The sequence below is a fragment of the Vanessa tameamea genome, chromosome Z, assembly GCF_037043105.1.
Source record: "Vanessa tameamea isolate UH-Manoa-2023 chromosome Z, ilVanTame1 primary haplotype, whole genome shotgun sequence".
Classification (NCBI taxonomy): domain Eukaryota; kingdom Metazoa; phylum Arthropoda; class Insecta; order Lepidoptera; family Nymphalidae; genus Vanessa; species Vanessa tameamea.
This window is the reverse complement of record NC_087341.1, coordinates 8,211,011-8,236,686: the sequence shown is the minus strand read 5'-3', so window position 1 is coordinate 8,236,686 and position 25,676 is coordinate 8,211,011. Positions and strand designations below refer to the sequence as shown.

General features: G+C 32.0%; 1 protein-coding gene across 2 annotated transcripts; it reads left to right on the top strand.

The window, feature by feature from the left end:
• The first annotated feature begins 1,002 nt into the window (after positions 1–1,002).
• Positions 1,003–25,181, top strand: LOC113401152 (plexin domain-containing protein 2). 2 transcript variants are annotated; one of them, XR_010309866.1, is made up of 13 exons: positions 1,003–1,221; positions 4,170–4,403; positions 13,244–13,372; positions 14,970–15,040; positions 15,136–15,264; positions 16,811–17,003; positions 18,791–18,997; positions 19,711–19,862; positions 20,293–20,365; positions 20,695–20,826; positions 22,776–22,972; positions 23,323–23,472; positions 23,507–25,181. XR_010309866.1 is itself a non-coding variant. In XM_064220253.1 (12 exons), the coding sequence occupies exons 1-12, from the start codon at positions 1,137–1,139 to the stop codon at positions 23,389–23,391; spliced, it is 1,671 nt and encodes a 556-aa protein (XP_064076323.1). In that variant the 5' UTR covers positions 1,003–1,136; the 3' UTR covers positions 23,392–25,181. The 2 variants fall into 2 exon arrangements, 1 of the variants encoding a protein (XP_064076323.1); XM_064220253.1 differs by having other exon boundaries at positions 23,323–25,181.
• The last annotated feature ends 495 nt before the right edge of the window (positions 25,182–25,676 follow it).

The window sequence follows — 25,676 nt, the reverse complement described above, 5'->3', positions numbered from 1 at the left end:
ATCGTCCCTGACAGGAAGACTAAGCTCTGCAGCATAGGCGGTCAGAAAAGTTAGACAACTTACCTGATATTTACACCGCTCGTTTAGTATATTTTGGTTATTTCCACAGTGTTATGTCATATGGCATAATACTTTGGGATAACAATGCAGATATTGAATCTGTTTTTGTTTTACAAAAGAGAGCAGTCCTGTCTATTTATAATCTTGGAGCTAGAGAATCTCTTTGGGATGTTTTTAACAAAGCATTGCATAATATATTTATAACATTGATCACTGATAAAATCTGTGATAATCATTCTATGTGCACAAGAAGTAAGGATAAACTTATAACAGCAAGGTCACTTCGCTAAGTCAATAAATCCTTCTTGGGGCAAGGAACTCTATAATAAAATTCAACAGACATTTTTAACGATAAATTAGAATAATTTATAAAAAATACATTGATAAAGAAGACATTATTCAATACAGACGATAAAAAAAGTGGATTTAATACTTGTTGACTTCCAGGCAGAATATATTACATGCATATATAATTGTAATTAATTAACATGACTTTTTTTAAATATTGAAAAAGAGTAACTACTGAATTTCTTGCCGGTTCTTCTCGGTAGAATCCACTTTCCGAACCGGTGGTATCTTCACTTAATATAAAAAAAGTTGTTGAATGACGAGTCAAAAGTGCTTGTTAAAGACTACTTGAATAAAGTATATTTTGATTTTGAAATAAAAATTTAAAGGTCAATCATGCAAGTCTTTCGTTATAAAAATATGTCAAATAATTGTTAAACGATAAATTTACTAAATATGATGAATTTGTAGTTTTTCAATTTTCACAAAATCCTTAAATAAAAATTAATATATATAATAAATTTAGGTTAATGCCATCTATGGGGCTATTGAGAAACTAACAACCGCCATCTAGTGGCCGAGACCCGTAAACTATTCTTTTAAATCTTGAGTTGCTTATCTATAGCTAGTATAAGTGTATTATCTATGATTCGCAGTTCGCACATCGCTGAGCAACTTTACACAGAATAGTACCATTCAATACGCCAGCGTGGATAACGTCAAATAAAGCTAAATGACGTTACTTTAACAAAAATACGCATTGGAAGCAATATTTAATTTGTGTGAAAATGGATTTCTTACAATTGGAGGCAAAAGCGAATTTCATAGTAACGTTATTGTTCATTACGCTTTCTTTTACTTTTGTTGCAACAGGTAAGCCTACAATCACATTATATCAACAACAAATTCTTTGTACTGTCTGTCGTTGACTTTTGTGATTCGATGACGTAAATAATATAAAACATATAAAATATTTTTTTAATTGAAAAATATTTAGAAATACTGAGCTTGTAGATGTTAAACTGACGCAATTTTCTTTCTTTTCTTTTGCTGCAAGTATATGAAAACTTAATTATGAATGCTTTTGCAAAATATACATTTTTTTTTTACAAACTGTACTCTTTGATTAATTGAAGGTTAGATTTTTTTTAAATTGTAATTTATTATTGTATTCTTAAAATAAAACATTTAATTTTCAAATCATAATAACCAATTATACCTACATTGCATAAGCCTTGATAGTATTTGGTTTAAAATGTTTAGTATATAATCTTTATCATGTTCTTGTGTTTATTGTACTCAAATGGATATCTTAAGGCCTTTAACACACATAACAATAGATATTTGACATTTTAGAAGCTTACATTCTTATATAACTTGTTTTATAAATTACATTATTTAGACCTAAAAGATCTAATTATATTAAAATAATGTTACCAAACCTGACATTTAAAACTGATGCACTGCATTTCCTATGCTGAAATTAAAGAAACATTGTTTTGATTATGTATATCTAATTTGTAAGGTAAAGTATAAATGCATATGTAAAAAAAATTGCAATGGTTTTGAAGACTTCAATTATTTTTATTTCTTAACTCTTTGGTTTGTGATTGAATTTCTTGACCTGACCTTGACCTGAGTCTTTAGTACTGTTTAACTGATTAAAAACTATCATAATCTTTGATCTTCTCAAGTCTGTTGCAATATAGTTTGCAAAAAATCCCCTAGTCAGGAAACTTTTAAATATAGTGGTATAATTTTTATCAATCAAAATATTTACAAATATTGCCTATTATATATTAGTTTATAGACTCTTAGCCAATAATATCAACAACTATCTGTATAGAAGGCGACACAGATTCCATGTGGTTTACTTCTAGAGTAAGAGCCAAGAATGGTTTGACTGAATGTTTCTTTCTTCTTTCTTCGAGTCAGACTGTTGAAATTCAAGTTGTTGATAATTTATATTTTTTAACTGTTGACATAATTATAGTTTCCTTAAATTACTCCAAAATAAAACACTGCGAATTTGTTTTATTTTATACAGTGTAAATGGGGGCTCGGCATTAAAGATTGTTGGAATATCACAATATTCTGAGATATTAAGAATAAAGGAAACTTTTTTGGGTTTGAGTCTTAATTGAAACAACTACTTAACCAATATACACATATATAAAACTACAAGACCATACCAGAGGTTAAAGAAATTTTCAAAGAAGGTTTTACTATATAATGCAAAATCGAGCAGGACAATGTCTGGCAATGGTTGAAATACTAAAAGTGGTTAATTGAAATTTAACAATTTGAAATTATAACTAATCAAGGGATTTCCATAGTATCTTTTAACAAACATATTATATGGCTTTACCTATCAATGTTTTTTTGAGGGACAATTATTTAAACAATGCGGTGTCTAGTGGTCTTACAGGTATCAAATCAACAACAATAAATAGAGCAAAATTCGATTTTATCTAAACAATAGGTAAACAATGCTTATAAGTAAGGCTGATAGTATATTTATTGAAGCCAAAAGTTACTCTTCTTATAAATACAAACTTTAAAGTTGAAAGCATTGGAATTTTTAAGTCATTTGAAATATATATTTTGTATAAGTAATTTTACATTTGCTTCAATCAAGTAATGATAGTTATCATTATATGAACCTATACAAATCAAATATATCATACAAGTAACTTGAAACTGCTTATACCTTATTTAAAATGTGAGGTGTACAATATCAACTGAATAAGATTAATATTATGTGATAAAAAGAACCACGTAAGTTGCAACCATATTATATTATCTAAATTCAAATTCAATATTATTATGCTTTGCTTTAGTGAATAATCATATAAAATACCTTAATAAATTTTATATGTCATGGTAATGGTGTAAAGAAAATTCAATTTGCTTTTTTGCAGGCTAACCTATTAATTGAGTTTTAAAATTTCGAAAACATCTACTAAACATATTTTATCATTTAATGGTATATTTAAAAGAAAATTATTCAAAATAATACTCATTATACTTTATATGCACTGTTTCTACAATATATGTATGTATTTAAAACTTTCTGTAAACTGTTTCTTCCTGTTATTTCAATTAATACTAATCTTCATGACGTAAAATACTATTTAAACAACAGTTATTGTTACAACGGTCAATAACCATTGCTGTTAAATAGTTTAATAACACTAGCTCTATTACATTGAATAATGCCCTCATAAGCTTAAATAATTAATAGTGGCTATGTCTTCAATTAAACTATTATTGTTTTTTATGGTTTGTACTTATAACTAAATTCTACACTTATCTATGCTTACAAATAAACAATTATCATCTGATTAGAATTTTATATGACAGTAATAATTATAACAAGTTCTGTCTAATTGAAAACTATCTATTGGAAAGTGGCAGTAAATAATTTTTATACGGTTAATAATGTCGTATGTTATTACAGCTTAATATAAGAAACTATTTAACATAATCAGCCTGTAAATTTCCCACTGCTGGGCTAAGGCCTCCTCTCCCGTTGAGGAGAAGGTATGGAGCATATTCCACCACGCTGCTCCAATGCGGGTTGGTGGAATACACATGTGGGAGAATTTCGTTGAAATTAGACACATGCAGGTTTCCTCACGATGTTTTCCTTCACCGCCGAGCACGAGATGAATTATAAACAAATTAAGCACATGTAAATTCAGTGGTGCCTGCCTGGGTTTGAACCCGAAATCATCGGTTAAGATGCACGCGTTCTAACCACTGGGCCATCTCTCTTAAGAAACTATTTACGTAATTTTAATTAGTTCAATCTGTTCCAGTGGGTCCTGAGTATGTCATCGTAAACAGACAAATATCTCATAGTGATATAAAGCCGGAATTTGTGGCGTTCGACCGGCAACGCCGAGATGCCGACGTCGCGTCGCCAGCGGCACCACCTACTTCACCTACTGCTTCGCCAATAGCAACGAATATTACCAACATTGCAAACACAACAGCTGCGATTACGATAAACACCACTGCCAGTAAAGAAAAATCCGTAAATGAGACTGAAAGTAAGTCATTTTATTAGTCATTTATTTTAATTATTTTAATAAATTAATAATAATAAATTTTATTAGCAAAGAAATAATAAAAATATTATCTGTATAAAAAATACAATATTCTTCTAATAAGTAACATTTCTATCTACAATATTTTGTCGAGTTATTTTCAAGATTGAATATCTTCAATCTTGAAAAATGATGAAGATTAATCGTCTTCATATTTAATTGTTTAAACGAGAGAAATCTCAGAATTATGAGATTTATTCCATTAAACAGTAAGCAGGTCGCCGTAAGTGGTTATGTAGTGTGGGCAGAACATCAGGAAGGGCGTCGATTACAGAAAAATACAATACTAATATTTTAAGCGTGAAAGTAACTCTGTCTGTCCGTATGTCTGTTGCTCTTTCACGACCAAACCACTGAAATTAGTAACCATTGATATTAGAAGACAAATTTGGTATGATGGAAGCTAAAACCTTAAGGAAAGACATATGCAGAATATATTGTAGCGTAAGGTCTGACTTGGCTAGTTCTCATATGTTCATAAACACAAGTTATAATGTGTGTTTATAATAACAAATTATAAGTCAGAACATCTAAGAAGAATCGAGGAGAGCTCAGTATTGCCTAGTTAGAATTAACGTACATTAAGAGCTGCGATTGTCCAGTCATTAGAACACATGAAATTTATCCAGATATTGCGGGTCTCGCTAAAATTTATTCCTACCTAATTATCTTTTTCAAAAATATTGGTTATACTGATTTTTTTGCGGCATAATAAAAGCTAAATCATTGTACAGTGTTATTGATTTTGGGTATAATTAAATAAATTGTATTATTCTTGAAAATTAAATTCGAATTATTTCGGATTTTGTAGATCCCTACTAATATTATTGATGCGAAAATATCTCTGTCTATTATCTCTTCGGGCTTAAACCGTTGAACAGATTATGATTAAATTTGGTATGGATATAGTTTGAGTCCCAGGGAAGGACATTGGTTTTATCACGGAAATCACCCCTTAAATGTGTGAAAAGAGGGGTGGAAATTGGTACGGGGAAACAATCAAAGGTTGTATATTGAGCTATAAAGTTTTATAAATTTCGCGCGGACGAAGCTGCGGGTTTGGCTAGTTATAAATATTTTTAATGTTATCATCCATGAATTAACCTTAATCCAAAGTGTAGTACAGTAACTGCCTATAAACGTCCCACTACCGAACAAATTTCGGGTATTTTTGGAGCATATTCCAATGTGGCAGATTTTCATCAGAAATATGAGTCCCACCACCAAAAACAAGATCAATTATAAAAATAAATTAGGCACGTGAATATTCAGTGCTGTTTCCCCGGTTCAGAACCCGCGTTCTTCGATTAATATTCGTATTGCTCGGTTTCTGTAGATCTATATATAATAAGCATTTCAAAATAAAAACATATTACGTAAGCAAATACTTATTTAATTCTTGAATAAATTCGGACATTCTAATTGTTCCGTAACTCTTTATTCTAGATATGATATGATATGTTTGATCTTATTAACATAATTGTATTTTAGGAGCATTAAAATGTCCTCGCTTCTATTTTGAAATATTTGAGTTAACGTGTTAAGATTACACAGGTGTTTTATTAATTAACAAGAGAATAATATGTTCAATTTATAATAATTTTGTTATTAACCTTATAATTTATAAAAAATAGGTGACGAAGACTTTAGATATTGGTTCTGTAATAAATTCCCTGCCACAATTCGCCACCAACCTAGGGGACTAAGACCTCTTTCCACCTATAATATTCACACTGACTCACCCTCCAACCGGAACAAATTTATATTAAGTATTTATGTGCATATAATTGGGTGCACGTTAGGCGACATATGTTAGTATTCCTTGGTCATGCATTAATAAAAGAATGTATGTAATATACGGTCATGTGTACAATTTTATTTAAACGGGTACAATTACTGTTTGATAAGCGGTTTTGCTATCCATAAACTTAATATTTAGTATTAGTTTTTTACGTATTATTATTCTTTTTATTACTGTAAGACTGCTACAAAAATAATATAAATGAAATTAATAAAACACTTCTTTGTCTTACTTAGTCATATACAAGCCTGTATTAACCCAGCATATATTTGATATGATTACAATTAATTGTTATTTATTATTCAACGCAAAGAAGCAGACAATTTCTTATACAGACATATACCATACCAGTAAGTTTTTCTAAGTTAGTTATTTACACACATTTAACCAGAAACTGCAATAAACTTTAACTAAAAGTAAAGAGCCCATAAATGCCTCACTGCTGGCCCTTACCAAGGAGAAGGTTTGGAGCATACCCCACCATGGCCCACCAAGTTTAACTAACAAAAAGGACCAATTGTTTTAGTTTTCATTCCTTAAAAAAGGATTTTGAAAGTAATTAAATTATAATGGTAGATATTAATGTTAAAAAATTTAACATTAAAAACACGAATAAGAAAATTGTTTGCATAGTAATTAGTTCGTATTAAAAGTGCAGAGAAAAGTTGCTTATTACTTGAGCTTAGTCTTGGTGAATTAATAAAATATTATAGAGATAGTGATGTTACAATGGCCTTGGTCGAGTGCCACTTTATCCTAAGGGCTGTGTACACAATAATATGTTTTGTAAATTGTTCTCTACATAGTTTTAACCAAAGTCGCTTCCCGCCGTCGTCGGTACGCTTAGATCTTTTAAACTACGCAACGGGTTTTAATGCAGTTTTCATCAATGAACAGAGCTGCTCAAGAGGAAGGTTTATATGTATCATGTATATATATGGTAGAAGACAAACCGAGAAGTTTTATTTGCATAGCCGGAAAAAAACAATTATTTTCCTTTTGAAATTATTCGCCAATCTAAAAGTTGTATATATACTTAAGGCAAGGTGGCGTGTACGCCACAGGTTGCACTCGGAAATCCTCTAAAATGTATAAAATACGAATGTCAGACAATAATATTTTCTTGTTTAGTACTTTTTAGAGCGTAGTTTTTAATTTTTTAACCTTTTAAGGAACTTGATATACACTATTTCGATTGAGTCATTACTTTATGGAATAAGTTCTAAGAAATTGAGCAGAATTCTAAACAATCTTTTAAATAAAAAAATAAGAGTCGAAGGCTTTTTGAATTCCTTGAGAATACGCAAAATAAATCATTACTTTTTATATGCAATCGTTATATTATTTAAATATATTAATAATATATTTAAATAACAGTTTATTGGTCAATTTGGACCTCAAGGTCACGTAGCTCAGTTACTGTTGCTTAAACATTTGTATTACTGTTAATGGCTTTATGCGGTAACGACAAATTTCGTATGTTTTTGGAGCTTGCATGTGGCAGATTTTCATCAGAAATATGAGTCCCTCTGAGAAATTCTATTGATTTTCTTTGTAAGTTAAGAGTTGTAAGGCACATTTTTTTTATCTTAATTTGTAAATGGTTTTCTTGACAATATCCGCTCGTAATAATAACTCGCAGTGATTGGTCGATATTATAGTTGTGACAAATTTTACGTCATCCGCATAAAGCAAAAACATGTGACTGTTGAATGCATGACTTCACGTGATTCATAAAAACATTAAACAACAAAGGGTCGATATGCGAATTATAAATAAATAATGTAGAGAAAAGTTGTAGAATTTTTTTCTTATCATTTCAATAGCTACGCTTACATATGGCCGACAGTTTGGAATTCCCATCATTACACATAGTTCTTGCCAGTAAATAAACAAAAAGGGAAAATCCATTTAAAAATACCACATTATAGTTCGAGGGTCTACACAACATAAATTAATTTTGAATCGTCATTTTATATTAAATTTTCGAGAAACCGCTGATTCAGAATATAGACTCTAGCGAGAAGAACCGACAAGATACTGAGTAGTTACGTAATACAAGTCAAATAAGTTTTTCTACGGCACGGCGATAAGGTAGTTTTATACAAAACACAGTATAGTAACTTTAAGACAAAATTAAGTTTTGTTAAGGGTTACGTCAAATTATCCGAATGTCCTAGGCCTAACTTCCATTTTACGTAGTAGAGAAAGAAGAAGAAGGATATTTCATTATTTATTTATTTTAATAAATATATATTTCGATTTTAAAATATTAAAACTTTATGTGAAGGGCGCGTTTAATCCTATTGCGATAGTGTGAACCCTGCCTTTCTGAAGTTGAATGGTCGCATCGATTCATCGACATTAATAATAATAGGACCGTATACTTAAAGATAAAACTGATTTAGTCATACTATCAATTTATTTATTCACATGCATTACGAATATCCAGCAGCATCCAACAAAAAAAATTTAGTTAATCATTTACGTTATTTAATAGATTAGTTGATAAATGTTATCTACAAATCTACAAATACTAAACGTATATTTAATGTAGCTTATAATTTCTTTACTGTTATACAATCTGAAACGATTACAAGGTTTTGTGAAACAGCGTGCAACTCGATTAAATCAATGATCAAATTAATTTGTATCATTAGTTTAATATAAGGCTAAAGTATTTATGCGTACAGCGCATGTATTATTATTCCATACATTATACATTTGATCAAGGAAATAGAATCAAATGCATTTAGCAACAAAAGTTATAATAAAGTAAAGTGTGCTGTCAAAGAGAAATTATTCTTTAATATACACACTGTTAACGTCTATACTAAAGCTGGTCAAACTGGTGAGCCAATAAGTTGTACGTAAGAAACATTCAAACGACATCACTTGATTATAATTTTGATGACCTTATGTTTAATTAGAATCAATAAAAATGACGTCACTTCTAAGTAGTTATTACATTTAATGATGATTTGTTTCTTTGTCTTGTGGATTTTGTCCGACAGCGGTTAATTTTTGTTAACAATAAGCCACTATTGTTCATGTTATATTACTTGTCAATTTTAGGAAAACCGTGGCAGATGAAATGTACCTAGAGAATTACTTATTGGTAATACAATATACACTTCGTAAATAATTTTGTGTTCCTTCAATTAAATTCATCCTGTACAATGCTCATTAATTACAGCCGTCTAAGCAAGTTATGAAGCCAATAGAAGTCATTATCAATAATGCACACAACTATTTGCATGCAAGTAAGCTATGAGCTACGAACATACGAAAAGTTTATGGTATGCGTACGTGATCACGAGACAATGTAACGGTGGCAGTTTCGTTCTAGAAATATCTATGGTCTCTGCGACATGTTTTTATAAGTATTCATAACCTGTTACGACTTGATAGATAGTTAATGACTTATTAAGTCGTCGTCTTTATCGTACAACGACCTAAAATGTCTTAACATAGGTCACATCTCGTGAATGTATACATAAATATTATTTTAATAACTTGTATTGTTTATTTTTGCGAGAGCTCAGAGGACAGAATCAATTGCATTGCAGTCACATTGCAGTTGTTTGTATGCAACGCAAATGTATTATAAGTAGTGACTAGAGAGAAAAGGCGACGATGTAGTACTGCTACTGCGCACTGACGGCGTCAATAGGGCGTGTTCATAATGAAATAAACTCGTACTACCAGTCCGACGTCGCTTCGATATGCTGTCTAAATGATATAATTCGTAGATACTTGACTCAACAGTTAAGAATCATAAACTCCAGGAACCCGTTGGATACTTAGGTACTCTTAAATCTTCTCTTAAATTATTAAAAAAAAAAACAAGGCTGCAATGATTTAGATAACACTATACATTTTGTTTGAACATTTTTAGAGCTGTTTGATAATTTAATCCTATTTTTAAATTATCTTACACATCTAAAAGTGAATATAAAGTAAAAATAATAGTATCGCAGTATTAATAATTCAGGTTATTGATTTTCTCATTATAGACAATTACACAATACAAACAAACCACTAAAGCTGCTATACAAAGACGTTTATCTTTGTACTAAGTGTATATATTTTAACAAAACGCTATAAGGTTGATTATTCACTGCGAGGCTCGATGACGTTTGTTCGGATAGAATAATAATATTGAATAACTGTACAAACAGTGGGTAAAATACACACGATATGCAAGTGTCATCAAATATTTATTTATATTACACTTCTCATTGTCATTTTCATTTTATTCCCATGCGCTATGTTACAACATTAACTGTAATATGAAAGTCGTGGAAATTTTTACATTAACAGCCTGTAAATTTCCCATTGCTGGGCTAAGGCCTCCTCTCCCTTGTTTGAGGAGAAAGTTTGGAGCATATTCCACCACGCTGCTCCACATGTGGCAGAATTTCACGATGTTTTCCTTCACCGCTGAGCACGATATGAATTATAAACGCAAATTATGCACATGAAAATTTAGTGGTGCTTGCCTGGGTTTGAACCCACAATCATCGGTTAAGATGAACGCGTTCTAACCACTGGGCCATCTCGGATCTAATTGGAAATAATTTAGTTTTTTTTTAATTTACACCTTAGGTTGCTTGCATCCATTTCCTTATTATCTTTCCTGTGGTTAAGAGTTAGCAACGATATCAGTATTTAATTGTGATTATATAGGTAGGTGGCCGGGCATATGGGCCACCTGAGGGCAAATCAAGGTCACCACTGCCCATAGACATACTGCCAGCGCTGTAAGAAATATTATCAATTCCTTATATCGCCAATGTGCCACCAATCTTCGGAATAAGTACACATGCCTGTAGTTGCACTGGCTCACTCACCCTTAAAACCGGAACACAACAGTACTGAATACTGCTGTTTGGCGGTAGAATATCTGATGAGTGGGTGAGATAGGCTATAAAAATTGATAATTTCTCATATCATCATCAGATAGTCCCAATGAATTGCAAATTAAAACCATAAGCTTTGCGCTGTTTTAAATCTTCGCAACAATATCCCTTAACAATGGCGAGAACATATTGCCGAGCGCTGCATGTTTGTCTATTCTATCTTCTTCGTTTTCAGGAGGGTTAGCAATTGATGTTATTGCTCCTATCTCCTGCTCTGTAACGCTGATGAGCATGTCATATCGGATCCCTTTTTTTAGACAAATTCAAAGTGTCATAGTGTCACTTGTCTAGATAGCGCTTTTTTTTATTAATTATGTATATATGCATATATATAGGTATATATTATGCCACATGAGCAAATCGTATAAACATCGCCAGCTGTTAATTTCATTTTATTGTAAACGTGCCCGCTTGCTTGCTCTCTGCTTCTGATGATTTAAATTGTAATAGTTGCCTGTGAATGATTATAGTAAAATGTTCTTAAGCCGTAGGCGAGGGATCGAACAGCTGCTTCTGATTGAAGGAAGTGAGTTGATATCGATATGATTAGTGTTTACAAATTCAGCGCCACAATAACATGTATTCGCTTTGCGTTAGACAAGTAATGTTCGTGTACTTATTATCGACTTCACTTTTCATGTTATATAAACTAGTCGTAAAATCCAATGCGAATATAACTTTATTTATATTGTTGTTTCCAAATTGAGAAAAAAATGTCCATGTATCGTTTATTATATTTTATTTTCAATTTTATTTTTAAACATTATCTTACTGTTTTTAAAGCGATTAAAGCGTATGAATAATTACGAATGTGTTTATTGTACCAGTTGTAGCGATTAACTTTTAAGGTTTTAATTACTTGATTTTCCTAAAAATATTTGCTGTGGCGATTTTATGTTTTTATCCAAAGCTTTTTATTTATATATTACTTATGATCATCGATATATATTCTCAAATTGCATTTGCGATCGCATATAGTTATGTATAGTTAACTAAGTGTATGATATAAATAACGCTAATGCATCAAAATTTCTGTAAAGAATATTTTTTAAATTTGATCCAGCCATTTTGGAGTAGTAAAAATGGTAAAGAAATAATAAATCATTTACTTGAGTAGATAATACATACCCATTTAAATAGTTATTAACCTAATTAAACTTGCGTCGTGATACGCTTGGGCCAATATTACATTTAACAAATATACTTTCAGTGTATATTTATATCAATCACTACAAATTCACTTCTTAAGCATTTAGAAGCTCTTAAGTTTCAAAATGTACAGCCGTTGATAGAACATTGGCCTATCATAAAGCACTTTAAACAAGTGAACGAGCATAACACAGGTTCCATCGCAGGAATTTTAAAAAGTTACACAAGCAATTAGACAAAACAAATATTTAGGATATCTTATCTTCTATAAGTATATCATATATAATAGCCGTCGCCGCATTTGTATGTATTTAAGTATGCGATAATCTTGAAAACTACAGCGGGGATTCTTCATTCTGGTTTCGTCGTTAGATTAACTGTTTCTCGAGCAACTTTTATGCTTATGATTAGCTAATATTATGATGATATTTGTCGATTGTATCGGAATAAATTGTGTCTCCTGCTAAATTCAACTGCATTACTTAAATGGACGTTGAACGAAAATAGCATATCCTGCTTTGCGCGGGTACAATTTATATGGAACGGGTAAACCCTAGGACGCTCGGGGATAATGTCGCTCCCAATTAATGCTTTTTTAGAATTGGATCATTAGTTCCTGAAATGACCCTGCTATATACACACAAACAAATTAAATTTCTTTATAATATTAGTATAGATAAGCTAGAATTGTAATTAAATGTTGTACAGTAATTAATATCTGCAATTATATACGTATAATCTATCTATGTAGTGCTCCCCGAACGAGCCACCTTCAAATAGAAAAAATAATATATAATATACAAAAAAAAACAGGTTTAGAAATATTTAGACTAGACCGATGAAAATTATAAGTGTAAATTAGACAATCCGTAATAATTTTCTTGTTTATAAATGATATCAATCTTTTTCAGAAACGACTTCCAAAACCGTAGCCGATGAGACAAATACGCCGCTACTTGGGTTCAACAATTCAGGGACACTACACGTTAATGTCCCCGATAACATGCCCAAAGTCAGCGACCCGATACTGCCAGACGACAGTAAGTCTTGTATTTAACCCATTTATCTATGTTACTAAACGAGAAATAACTATTAACACCAATATAAATAAAACTTAATTAAAAGATGCAGCTCGTTTTGGAGTAGGTTTTAATATATATAATATTTTTGTATAAGTAGCTGCGCTTCGCAGTTTATTCGCCTTTAAATTTCGAATATAGACAGGATTATTTAATTTTTTTATACTTTTTGTGTGACACTCTTCGCCTGATACTATGTAAATATTAAAATAAAATAAAATGCTTTTAAGGAAAACTATATTTAAGGAAAATCCTTATTAAAAGAGTTCAAACTAGATGATATTGATCATGTCTTTGTAATAAGGTTTGCAGCAGTAGATTGTTAAATAAATGTTATAACTAATTTTTATATTTGAAATGAGTAAATGGATTGAGGGTTATGTTTTGTATTTTATTGTCATGTCGAAGTGAGTATTACCCATAGATGGGTTGACAGGATGTAATATGTTATTTCGCTGTGATCTTACTACTAACCTCTGCGAATTGTGAGACACATAACCCACGTGTTATGGCTCGTACGATTCATTCATCAATAATTCTATCACTTAAACATTAATTTATCGTGTTACCGTATTTAGGTTTAAAACGTGAGCGTGGTTCCATGTTAAATTTTTTTAAGCAATGTCAATTAAACGCCGTACATTTCAAACTATTAGTACTTAATTTAAACGAAATAAACGTTCGTCCAGTTATTCCTACCATGCTGGTATTTGATAACTGAATCGTATTGTCTTAGACTGAGACACGGGGCTCGTGCTGACATTTATCGTCGTTCGTATAGTAAGACACGATGCGTCTATTGCATTGAAACTGGCAATTAAGAGTATGCCGCTCGTTGTTGATATTAATTGTTCTATTTAAACTTGAACTATATATAACACGTTATTTACATCATAGAGTTGGAATCTAAATGTTTTCTATGTATAATAATATCACGGCTGTGCTTCATTTAGAAATAAATATAATATGAAACAGTAAACATAAATAGTATGGATTCAAATTTTAAACTCGATATTCCATGCTTTGAAGTTATATTATCAGCAAAGCAAATATATGATCCGTATATAATTTTGTTTACGTCAACCTTACCTAAATAATTACAACCGTATAGTATGTACGGTCACGACGCATATTTGCGAAAAAAATCATGTAAGTCGACCATCAAATGAACAAAGTAAATAAAGAATACTCCTCGTTTTTTTTTTTTTTGTGGAAACTATTTTTTTTATTTATTAAATTATTTAAATTTCGTCAATATTTATATAGGATCAATATATATCTTAGATTACATCGATATCTTAGCATTATAATTATAAAAATGTCGAGATTACGCCGATAAAGAATGTTATGTATGAAATGGTAATATAGTAGTATTTAAATGTTGTCGATTCAAAAACGATTCGTTCTAAAGTTTACTTGAATAAAATTGATTTGATTTGAAAAATGTTTAAAAAAAATCACTACAAGGAACAGCAACCGCCCGCCGCTTTTATTCATATTTTGTAATTTAATCCCAAAGTTCAAATGTGTCTTTACTTCTCCACTTGTTTGATTTCAGATGTTAATGACGTGTTCAAAGAAACCCCGGAAACTATAAAGGCCGAACAGAATCTCACTCAACTAAATTACGTGAGTGTTATATTGTCACGTCGTATTATATTTAAATAAGGCGACTGAATGCATTATTACGGAGATTAAGATCTCAACAATAATATTTGTTTCAGGATAACCACAGTTTCTATAACAGTACGTTCATTGGGAGCGTTGAATATTTCCAAGAATACTGGGCAAACATAACTCAACACAAACCTATCGTGCACGAGCTCCTCAGCGATTCTCATCGGCGCGCCACTGTAAGTAATTAACTATTTTTCATGTTGTCATAAATTAATCCTCCTTTTTAATGTAGAAAAGACCCCAAACTTAAGCTATTTCAAAACGTGGCTATCGTAAAAACCGAAGTATTTGTTTGTTAAATGCATTCTAATCGAACAAGTGAACGCCTTAACCGGTCAAAGGCGATACGGTAGAGTCGGGATCAAGCAATTCATGAATGCAATAGTATTATTCTCAAGGAGCGTCGGTGTCAGGCGGCCGGCAGCTTAGCCGGACGATTGTCGATTTTTCGTACTGATACTAAGTCATTGATCGACCTCAAACTCTCAGCCTGAACGAGTTTTTAATAATAACTCGTATCTTAGCTATCGTCATTATCTCCGGCTTTAATATTTCACAGTCACCTTTGTACTTGTTATTCTTTATAATCTACACTAATTATTTGATAAAAAAAAATTATATTTTCAAACGGTTCGCGTTTAGCAATAAGCGCGCAGATTAGCTGGTACATATGTTGAAGTTTAATTGTATTGTATGTAATGATTTTAATTTTAGTTACATACCTTTCTCGGATATATTAGTGGTTGGGTCACAAACGGGCCAGTAAGCCAATATATATTCTATTCCAACGTCATAAGGATTGAAGCAAGATATACAAGTTTGTCATTGTATTGATGCGATGTTATCGGTCGAGTTCTTGTATAGTCTATAATATTCATTATACTTCGCGAATAAAGTTACAGGAAATTAAAATTGATATATAATATATATTAATCAAGAAATGTTGTAGTACATAACATAACGGAGCTATAAATGATTCGTATGGAATATGTAAATCTAAGGTTTGTCTGTCTTTGCTCCTTTGATTGGAAAAGAGTATAATTACATGTTCATACATATACTACATTCCAACTATAATAGGAAAAAAGCCTAATAAACAACATTTGACAGCAAATCGACACGATATCATTAGTTGAGAGCTTGATAGCTTGATTTATCCATGAAATTCACTATGGATTTGCGTAAAAATAGCGTTTTGAACGGCAACGAAATTGCTATCGGAATTTTGCAAGTAAAGTAGTTGTTCACAATATAGCGGAGTTATTAGTAAATTGCATGAAATACGTAAATCAAAGGTTTGTTTATCTTTTATCCTATTTCCATTGAAATAGGCTATATATAGATATATATCAGCTTAAGTAGTTCTGATGTCCGTTAAGTATAGTTATTTCAATAGAAGTGTCAGGCTCCAGTGGTCAATTACCATCAATTGGTCTTCGGGTTTCATTATCGGGAGTATAAAATGATCAATATTATCTATAGCAGTAGCTCCGTAGGGCGCAGCTCACAGTAGGCGGTCGATAGCTTTCGTTTATTCTAAAGAAAAATCTAAATTAAAAGTTTCGAAATGCTATAACTGTTTTCAGTTTCAAGTTACATTGTTTTCAATGTGTTTTTCATCATAACAATATGAAAATTAAGCATACAGATGTTGAGCGACGTGACGCAAAAAGGTTTGTCAAGCACCGACCTGCAGTTGCTAATAGTGTAATTATATTTCAGACGCTGACTCTCAGTTTCGATTTCCCATTCTACGGGCATCCAGTGAAAAGTATAACGGTCGCGACCGGCGGTTTTATCTACACCGGCGACCACGTTCACAACTGGCTGGCCGCCACTCAATATATCGCACCGCTCATGGCCAACTTCGACACCAAGCTAACCAACGACAGCGTTGTGAAGCTGAGTGACGATGGTAAGTTGTGTGACCACCGTTCATGGTCATTGCCTTTGTTGTATAGTGTTTTGTCTTGCTATTGTGACCTTTGTATCTGTAACTAATTTAATTCTATTATAGTATGCAGTGACGTCTAGACTCCCATGCTCTTATTTTAAGAGTTATAAGTCCTTCAGAACAAAAACACCAATTTTGTTTATTACAGAAATAAATAATGTTCATGTAAGAAAAATTCAAGCGCCACTATTTCACCTACTAATAATCTAATTGACTTTAAGATCAATTTGTCAGTATTTTGTACCTCAATTTTAATGCCTTTTGTTTGTGTTATACAAATAAAAGGCATTAACATTTTTTATAGGGCACTTATATCATTTAAGATTAAGCATTCGTTTAATAATAATTTATACATATTTTTTTTATTTTTAATAGAAATTTTCCTTCATATTAAAATGTTAAAATTCAAAGAAATTCCATAAAAAAAAAATATCGACTGATTATTACAATACTGGCTGTTGTAAAAAAACTAATTTAGTGCCTTACTAAAAATGAATGAAATACGTAAGGCAAGTTGTACACGAAACGTGGTTCAGTATCTGGTAATCGTAATTACGGAAAGAGTATCGATATAACAGCTTTAGTTTTACATGAACTTTGTTAATAACTCTCTACAAATTTAATTTTACTTTCAATGTTCAAAACGCCGTTTTTTCACTATTCCATGATTAATATCATATATTTTATTCAACGTTTCGACCAATGACAACGCGTCAATTCAATGTTAATGTTATTTATTTATCTTTACTCGTTCTATGATTGGAACATACTATAGTCGTGCTGGGTGACAGCCGGCGGAGACCATAGCGAAATCAATATTATTTATTATTTTATAAAATATATAAAACACACTTTATATAATCGATTTCTAAATTGAAATATTTATATACTTATTGGTTTTTTTTATCGCATGTCGTGTTATATAATAGTAAATTATCTCGAATTGATAGGGTATGTCACTAATGTATTTGCTCGAATCGATTCGATTGCCCTCAATAGTTAAAGAGGTCTCTTAAATGAAATGCATCTGATACTATCAATCAACACGCAAGTGACTCCACTTTATCGTGATTGCGAGGATCTTTGTATGCCATTATATAGGTTCTGTTATCACAGTAAACGCACGCTATGTTTTGTTTGGTGATGAATAGAATCTTCGTCTTTAAAATGTAACCACAAAAATATAATAATTAAATTTATCAAGTAGTTAAAAATGATAAGTAATTTAAATCTATTTATACTATTATAAATAACGATACTTTTTTTAAATTCTTAGTCGATAAAATTACTAAACCAATTGGATAATAAAAGTAAAACTTATACCAAAAGACGCATTTCAGATATTTTAATATAAAATATTTTTATATAACTGCATCAAATTTAGACAATTGACGCGACAAGCGTGAATTTGATGTTCTTCTGGTATATAATATACTAACATAAACCAATATGTCTCAATTTATATTATACTAGGATTTTATTTCAGGGTCGTAAGTTCATATCTCGACGAACACCATTGAGTAATGTGCATAAAAATCCCAGAGAACATATCAAAATTTCATTAAAAATATATATATCAGTTTTATTTATTATTATCATAAAATGGTGCCTTAAGATAGATTTAAATGTTTTTATATTATTAACGTTTAAACCAATAAGGGACATTATGAAATAAACTTACGCCTATTCTTGAGTTTTCTAATATATCTTCAAGAGGCATGATTAATAAACAAAATTAATTTAATCAGGTGAAAAATTCACCGTGTTCTGGGAGAACGTGACCCTGCAAGAAGATCCGAGTAAGAAGTTTACGTTCGCTGTGACCCTCTACAAGAACGGAGACATTATATTCGCGTACAAGGATATCCCCATCCCCGTGCAGGCCATCAACGACACCGAGCATCCGGTCAAAGTCGGCATCAGCGACGCCTACCTCAACGACAAAATATTATTCTGTACGTATTCGGCATGCCTTATGATTACACTCATATTAATATACAAACTGTTCACAATGCGTATATTATATTGTTATTAAAATATTAAAAAAACAAATTAAGTTCTCGTGTTCCTACGTGTGCGCAAGCACTAGTGCACTTATCTTTTCCCTCGCTCTTCGATATATACAAATGTCAGACGCGGGACACGCCACTTGTATTCCGACCCGTAGAAGTATTCTGTATGAAAAATAGACGTCGGTCTTGTAAGAAATATTAACCAATCCTCACATCGCCGATGCACCATCAACCTTGGAAGCTAAGATGTTATGACAGTTGTGCACGGGCACTGTGACTGACTACAGAGTAAGGGCCGGATTATCCATAGGAACCTTTCGAGCGTCCTAAAAGATGTATTTTCTGCTACAACACAATGTTATTTATAATTATGATGTATTTGATATTACTATATTACAGACATATGTCATACCCTTATTCAAATTGGAGAAAGGTTTATCTTCAACAATTTCTTTGACAAAGAATTTTAAGTCTATTTACTAGGCACTAGAACCTTAGGCAGTTGCCTCCACTGCCTACTGGATAATGCGGCCCGGCCTCTGGTTACAATAAATAGTGTATTAGCATCGTAAGTCTTCAACAACTCCCGAGTGTATAGCTATGCTACATTGTGTAGTGAGAGGGATTGCATTTTTTAATGAATTTAATTTTACCAGATGTGAGACGTAAAACGATCTACGAGTACCACCGCGTGTCGTTCAAGAATCATGAGATATCCAACATGACTATATTGAAGCTGGTTGCTCTGCCCACGTGCCTGCAGTATGACTCATGCCAGAGCTGCGTCAACCACGACACCGGATTCAATGTAAGACCTTAAATAAGTAATCACTGGTCGGTTTTTATTGTCTAAATTTAAAGAATTCAATAGTCGGAGGCGTGGGATACTATGACTAAGGCGTCGTTGGGAAGTTGACCGTTTTATGAGAATGTGTACAATAAGGTGTAATGTTTCCTATTTTTAAAGTAATGTATGGAATTCTAGTTGTCGCCGGTGGCTTAGCTCGCGTTTTATCGATTGGCAGTCAGGTGTTGGTCATAAAAAATAGCCTAGGTTCAAGTCCAAGGAAGAGTGAAAGAACTACAGACAGACAGAGTTCCTCTCGCATTTATAATAATTAGTACAAAATTTATAAATAATTTTCAATATGTTACTGTTACATGGGGTATATCATTGTTTTATGTAATCGTAATTTGTTACGATTTGATTCGCCATTAAACTGCAATATTGGTTGCAGTGCCTGTGGTGTGAATATATTAAGAAATGTTCAAGTGGAACCGACCGAAACAAACAGGACTGGCTCCTCAGAAGTGAGTATATTACAATTAAATATAGAAATTAATTAAATATCATAAATGTTACCAGTTTCTACAATGTATTATGTACATATACTAGGTATCGCCCGGCTTCGCACGACTACAATAAATCTTTAAATAAAACGTTTATATTGAAATACAAACATACCAACTTACTGTTATACAGGGTTATTGGTAATTCGACGTATTCCCGTTTGGAGGTAATATGGGTGATTATTTGCGATAATTTTAACCCCCAAATGCAAGATGCACAAGTGAACCATTTGTGAGTTATAATACCCCATATCACATGTAAATAAATATATCTAATGTTTTTTGACTAGATTGCGACAAGTTCACTATATCAAAGGAGGCGTCGTGTCCGGGGAACACGCACGTGGACCAGCCGGCCGGAGGGAACACCGCCTACACCACGGACACGCGTACCTCCCACGAAACCGCCGTCGTCAACAACGGTAAGCGATCGTTTAAAAATAACAGAGATGTGTCGAGAGGACACCCCGCTTGGAAGTTGCTTTTGCTATATATTATGTATTAAATAACAGAAAAAAATAAATAAATGAAGAACATTTGGGAAATATTAAATGACAAGAAATAAATTCCGTGTGAATTAAAACAATAATAAAAAAACTAGTGGGTCGCACGCGAAACTTGCCGTTTATTCAACAGATTTTTACAAATTTCGAAACCTATGACAGGTTTTGTTTTCATTTTATTGTAAACTGACGACGTCTCTTCGCATGTTTTATGTTTGTTTTTTTTTTTTGTTTAATACAACCGTACCTCGGTCTCTACACGACCAATACCTTATTTTCGCTTTCTAAAATGTTTTCTTTGAAAATCGTAATAATTTTGTAAATTGCAATTAAGAATCTTTAATCTTCTGCACATCTAGGGCTGAAGCTCTTCGATCTTTTATGTACAGCTCTTGTCCCATAATCACTAGGACAAATATCGGCTTACGCTATTAATATATAAGTTTAAGTAATATTATTATATTAAATTGTATATACTAGAAAGAGAAAGACAGAGAACGGTCGCCTGGAGGGGCATGACGCTTTTTTCTTACGTGACGATTTCTGCCATTTCACTCTACTGTTAGACGCGTAGAAAAACGACTATTTCCTATACTATAGTTTATTCTGACTTTAAACGATTAAGCAGTTGTTATATGGTGAAATAAAGTGGAAGTGTAGATCCTAATCAATCCATTTTTTAAATAGTAACTTACACTAAATAAAATTTTGGCCTTTTCTAGTCTACCACCTACTAGACTTTACTGACTAACCCTTCAAACCTGTCCAAAATGGGCGTGCACAGAACCCTCCTACCAAGTAAGACTAGTGTCTAGTGCAAGGTTATAAGGTCCCGAAGATCTGGAGTCAACTTTCTAGTCTGTCATGTCTATAAAAGTTATAGTGTAACCTGGAAATGATAGAGCTCCCGTCACAAAGTACGAAAAGTCTCCGGTTTTGTGTCTGATTTTACTGTAGAAGTTCCTTCACATTATGACAAAATAAAAGCTTAAAAAATTTAATATCCTTATTTGGTTATTAGTGTCAGTAAGTTGAGGGTAAATATGTTAAAAAGAAAATGTAGTTTATTTTATATTTATTTGATTAACAAATCTTGTAATCCGCGGACTTTGATTGATCCTCCTGTATAATTCACTTCTCTCGATCATGCCACGGACTCGCCTTGACGGATACCTACAATAATTTGTCATTTCAGATAAAAGTGGATGAAACGATTGTAAAGATACGTTCAGGATAAGTACAGGATACAACAAAGGAGGTCGAAACACGTGGGCGTCATCAGACGTCATCTCCTATTTAATGGATAATTTTCTTGATATTCATTGGAACCATATTCTTAAAGTCGTTTATGTCATGTTATTAGAATTGCAAATTTCAAACATATAAGAAGGACAAGCGCCACTGAATTTTCAGTGCTCGATTTGTGTTTATAATTCATCCCGTGCTTGTTGGTTAATAAAAACATAGCGAGGAAGACTGCATTCTTCGCATAAAAGTCTGCCACATTTATATCCACAAACCCGTCAATAGGCTGCAAACATAAAAAAGGAGACTATAGCCCAGCAGTGGAACCTTTACAGGCAATTTAGACTCAATTATCCGACGCAATCTTGTATCCTTTTGTACAAAGTGCTGGACTAGAAAGAGGTTAATAGCACAAGGTCCTGGGGGTCCAACAAGTTTTATAACGCGAAAGTATGTAAGATTACCGACTACCTAATGTAGTGAGTTACACTAGACAGTGAAAATGTCCTTTACTTAAGTAGACGGCGGACGCACATTGGTATATAGTCATTTCATTTGAGTGCATTATTGAAATATATGTTATAAAGAATTAAAATGTAATTATTTAAATGTAATTACCGCAGGTGATGCCGAGGAGCCCATGAAATCTACGTTAAAACTACCCACTGGCACGTCACCGGCGGAGGCGACTTACGCGTCTTCTCCCGTTGGTGGGGTGGTCGCTGCGTTTGTGGCCATCACGCTCGTATGCAGCTTCACCGCCTGGGTCCTTTACGCGTTCAAAAACCCTCACACGCGCAGCGGACAAATTCTCATCAAGGTAAATGACTTTTAATAAATAAATCATTCTTTATTTTATTCGATCTATCACCATCGGTTTGTATTTTGTCATTCGAAAATAACTTTTTTGTATGAAGATGCATGGATGCGAGCGTAGGTAGGTACGCTATAAAAAACGAGCGCATCTTTAAATAGCTGAGTGCATACAAAAACCACCTATCGGAGCCTTTTTCTTACGAAGTGTACAAAACCATCCAGTTAAATGCGAATCGATGTTGATAAGTCATTCGGGAGATAACTCCTTAATTACTTTTTTGTTTTTATCCTGAGCCGGCACTGGTATAACGATTCTAGACTCAATGTGAAAAATTATATTTATTATTACTCCAGTATCGGCCGTCGCAATGGAGCTGGAGACGCGGCGAGGCTCGCTACACGGCTGCCACCATACACATGTAGAGTTTTCACATCCGGTCGGCGCTAACCGGTGCACTTCCGGCCACTTAAAATCGACACAGATTGCTTCGAACACATTACGTACTATGAAAAACATCATTCATAAACAATTAACAACGCAATTTGATTTGACAAAGATAATTTGATTAATAAAACTTCGTTGACTTTTTTTTATGTATACATGTTTACTCTTACGAATATTACGATTGAGCCTAAGATTATTGATGATGATTTTTTAATTATTAAAACGATTGTGCCTTATAAAAAACATATACATTTGTACTTGCTGTTTTCTGTGGTATGTTAACCTATGTCGTCCCTACTAACCTACACTAGGTATCGGGTAAAGCGTTATATCTTTGAACTCGGTCCTTAAGTACGTATAAGTAATTCCATGTACTTTCTAAGACAATTGTGTTACTTAAATTTCGTAGCAATCTGAGCTTAATAGATATATTTACATCACGCGAATATATATGTATGTTATAAAGAAAATGCAGCTTTTATATCTTTGAGTTCCGTAAGACCAGCTGAAACTCCGTCCTCATTTTAAGTAATATATATTATATATATATAAATAATAAGAGCATGAATTAATGTAAGATTATAAAAAAAAAATTATGTAAGCTAGATTAGGTTAAAATCTTTTTAAATATTTTATGTTTTGATCAATTAAAGAAATTTATCAGTAATTGTTATAAATGTCACATTTTACGTGTGAATAATAATTATATTATATTAAAAATATAGAACGTCTGTCTGTCTTAAGCCCGGTTACTAAGATATAAAAGCGATTCGTTTTACTTGCCGATAGTACAATTATCTGTTTACAGATTACATTCATTTATAAAACATTCGTATGTATAATCTCCATACATTTACCCAATTAAGTACCGCTATGTACCTTCTGAGCTATGAGTAGCAAGGTAGGTAGCTCCCTAATTTACGCCTCGTAGATTTCAAACGAATCGTTTCCAGTGTGTAGTAACTGGGTATAAGTAACTGATTCTATCGTGCTAATTACAATTGTGCCTTTATTTTGATACCGATTTAAACTAATTAGAATTTAAAAAGAATAAATGTACTTACGTAAATAAATCTGTATAACGTCATAAAAGTCGTTTGATAAAATAACATAAGATTGAAATATATAAACGCACATTGACTTAATAATATGAAAATTAAGTGTTAAAATGATATATGGTAATCTTAAAGTATATTACATTTAACTAATACTGGGCTCATGTCATTAATCGTATGTGAAAACTAATCATAATTTTAATTATACAATTTAATTGACCATTTGATGGTTATCGAATTTACTCAATAAATTTGGACTTAATCTTACGGAACTCTGTTTTGGAGTTTTTTAACCAAATTTGACACTTTCCTTTGTATGACTTTGTTTAGAATTAATAAGTTTTATTAAACAATTGATATTAGAGTGATATTATGTGTAGAATATATTATTGTCAATGTTTTTTTCTGATTTTTTCTATAATACATGGGTGACTTCTGACTTCAAGCGAGAGTACACCAAAGACCCTTGTAATGAAATACGATTTGTGTTTGCTTTTGTTTTGAATCTCATCTCAATAAAACAACATCTATAAATCGAAATGCTTGCTATTTTGTTCTTTTAATCATTTAAATACCTATATAATCTTTGGTCCAATATAAAAAAAATATTGGAATGTTATTTTGATTAAAACAAAATTATATACTTATTATTTAGGAAATATTATTATTTAGGGACCAAATATAATTTCTTGAATAAATGTGCCGTTAAATTAGAGCGTTTATTTATTTATGAAAATGCCTATCCGCCATTATTTCCTTTGCAAATGTGTTCAATAACTTCTATATAAATATCAGCGCTCTTCTCGATAGCACTTTTCTTGTTTTTTCTTCTTGAAACCACGTCCCTCTCCCTGACAAATTTCTTCTTATACTTAAGTCATTGAAAACTGTTCAAACTAAAAATAACCAACACTTTGTTATAAGTGAGCACTTTACTTTAGCTATACTTTAATTACGATCAACTGTCGTTTGACAGTTAGCAGCTCATGAGCTCATTAATTTTCTTTATTATATTATAGTATATTATAACAGGTTGGGTCTTTTTTTGAGCTTACATTATCATGTATATGTATATGTATCAACAGCTGAGACAATGTTTTGGGAAACTGTAGGTTCGTGCAATAATACAGACTAATTTTTTTTTTTTATTTACAATTTTTGTGCTAAGAAAATATATCTGTCAAAATCGACCCCGAGTAATATTAATT

Excerpts from the sequence above, each read along its gene's own strand:
- LOC113401152 (XM_064220253.1), top strand. The coding sequence starts at position 1,137 with ATGGATTTCTTACAATTGGAGGCAAAAGCGAATTTCATAGTAACGTTA. Across the intron at positions 4,404-13,243 it reads ATCCGTAAATGAGACTGAAA|AAACGACTTCCAAAACCGTA; the intron begins GTAAGTCATTTT and ends AATCTTTTTCAG. Across the intron at positions 22,973-23,322 it reads GCGGACAAATTCTCATCAAG|TATCGGCCGTCGCAATGGAG; the intron begins GTAAATGACTTT and ends TTATTACTCCAG.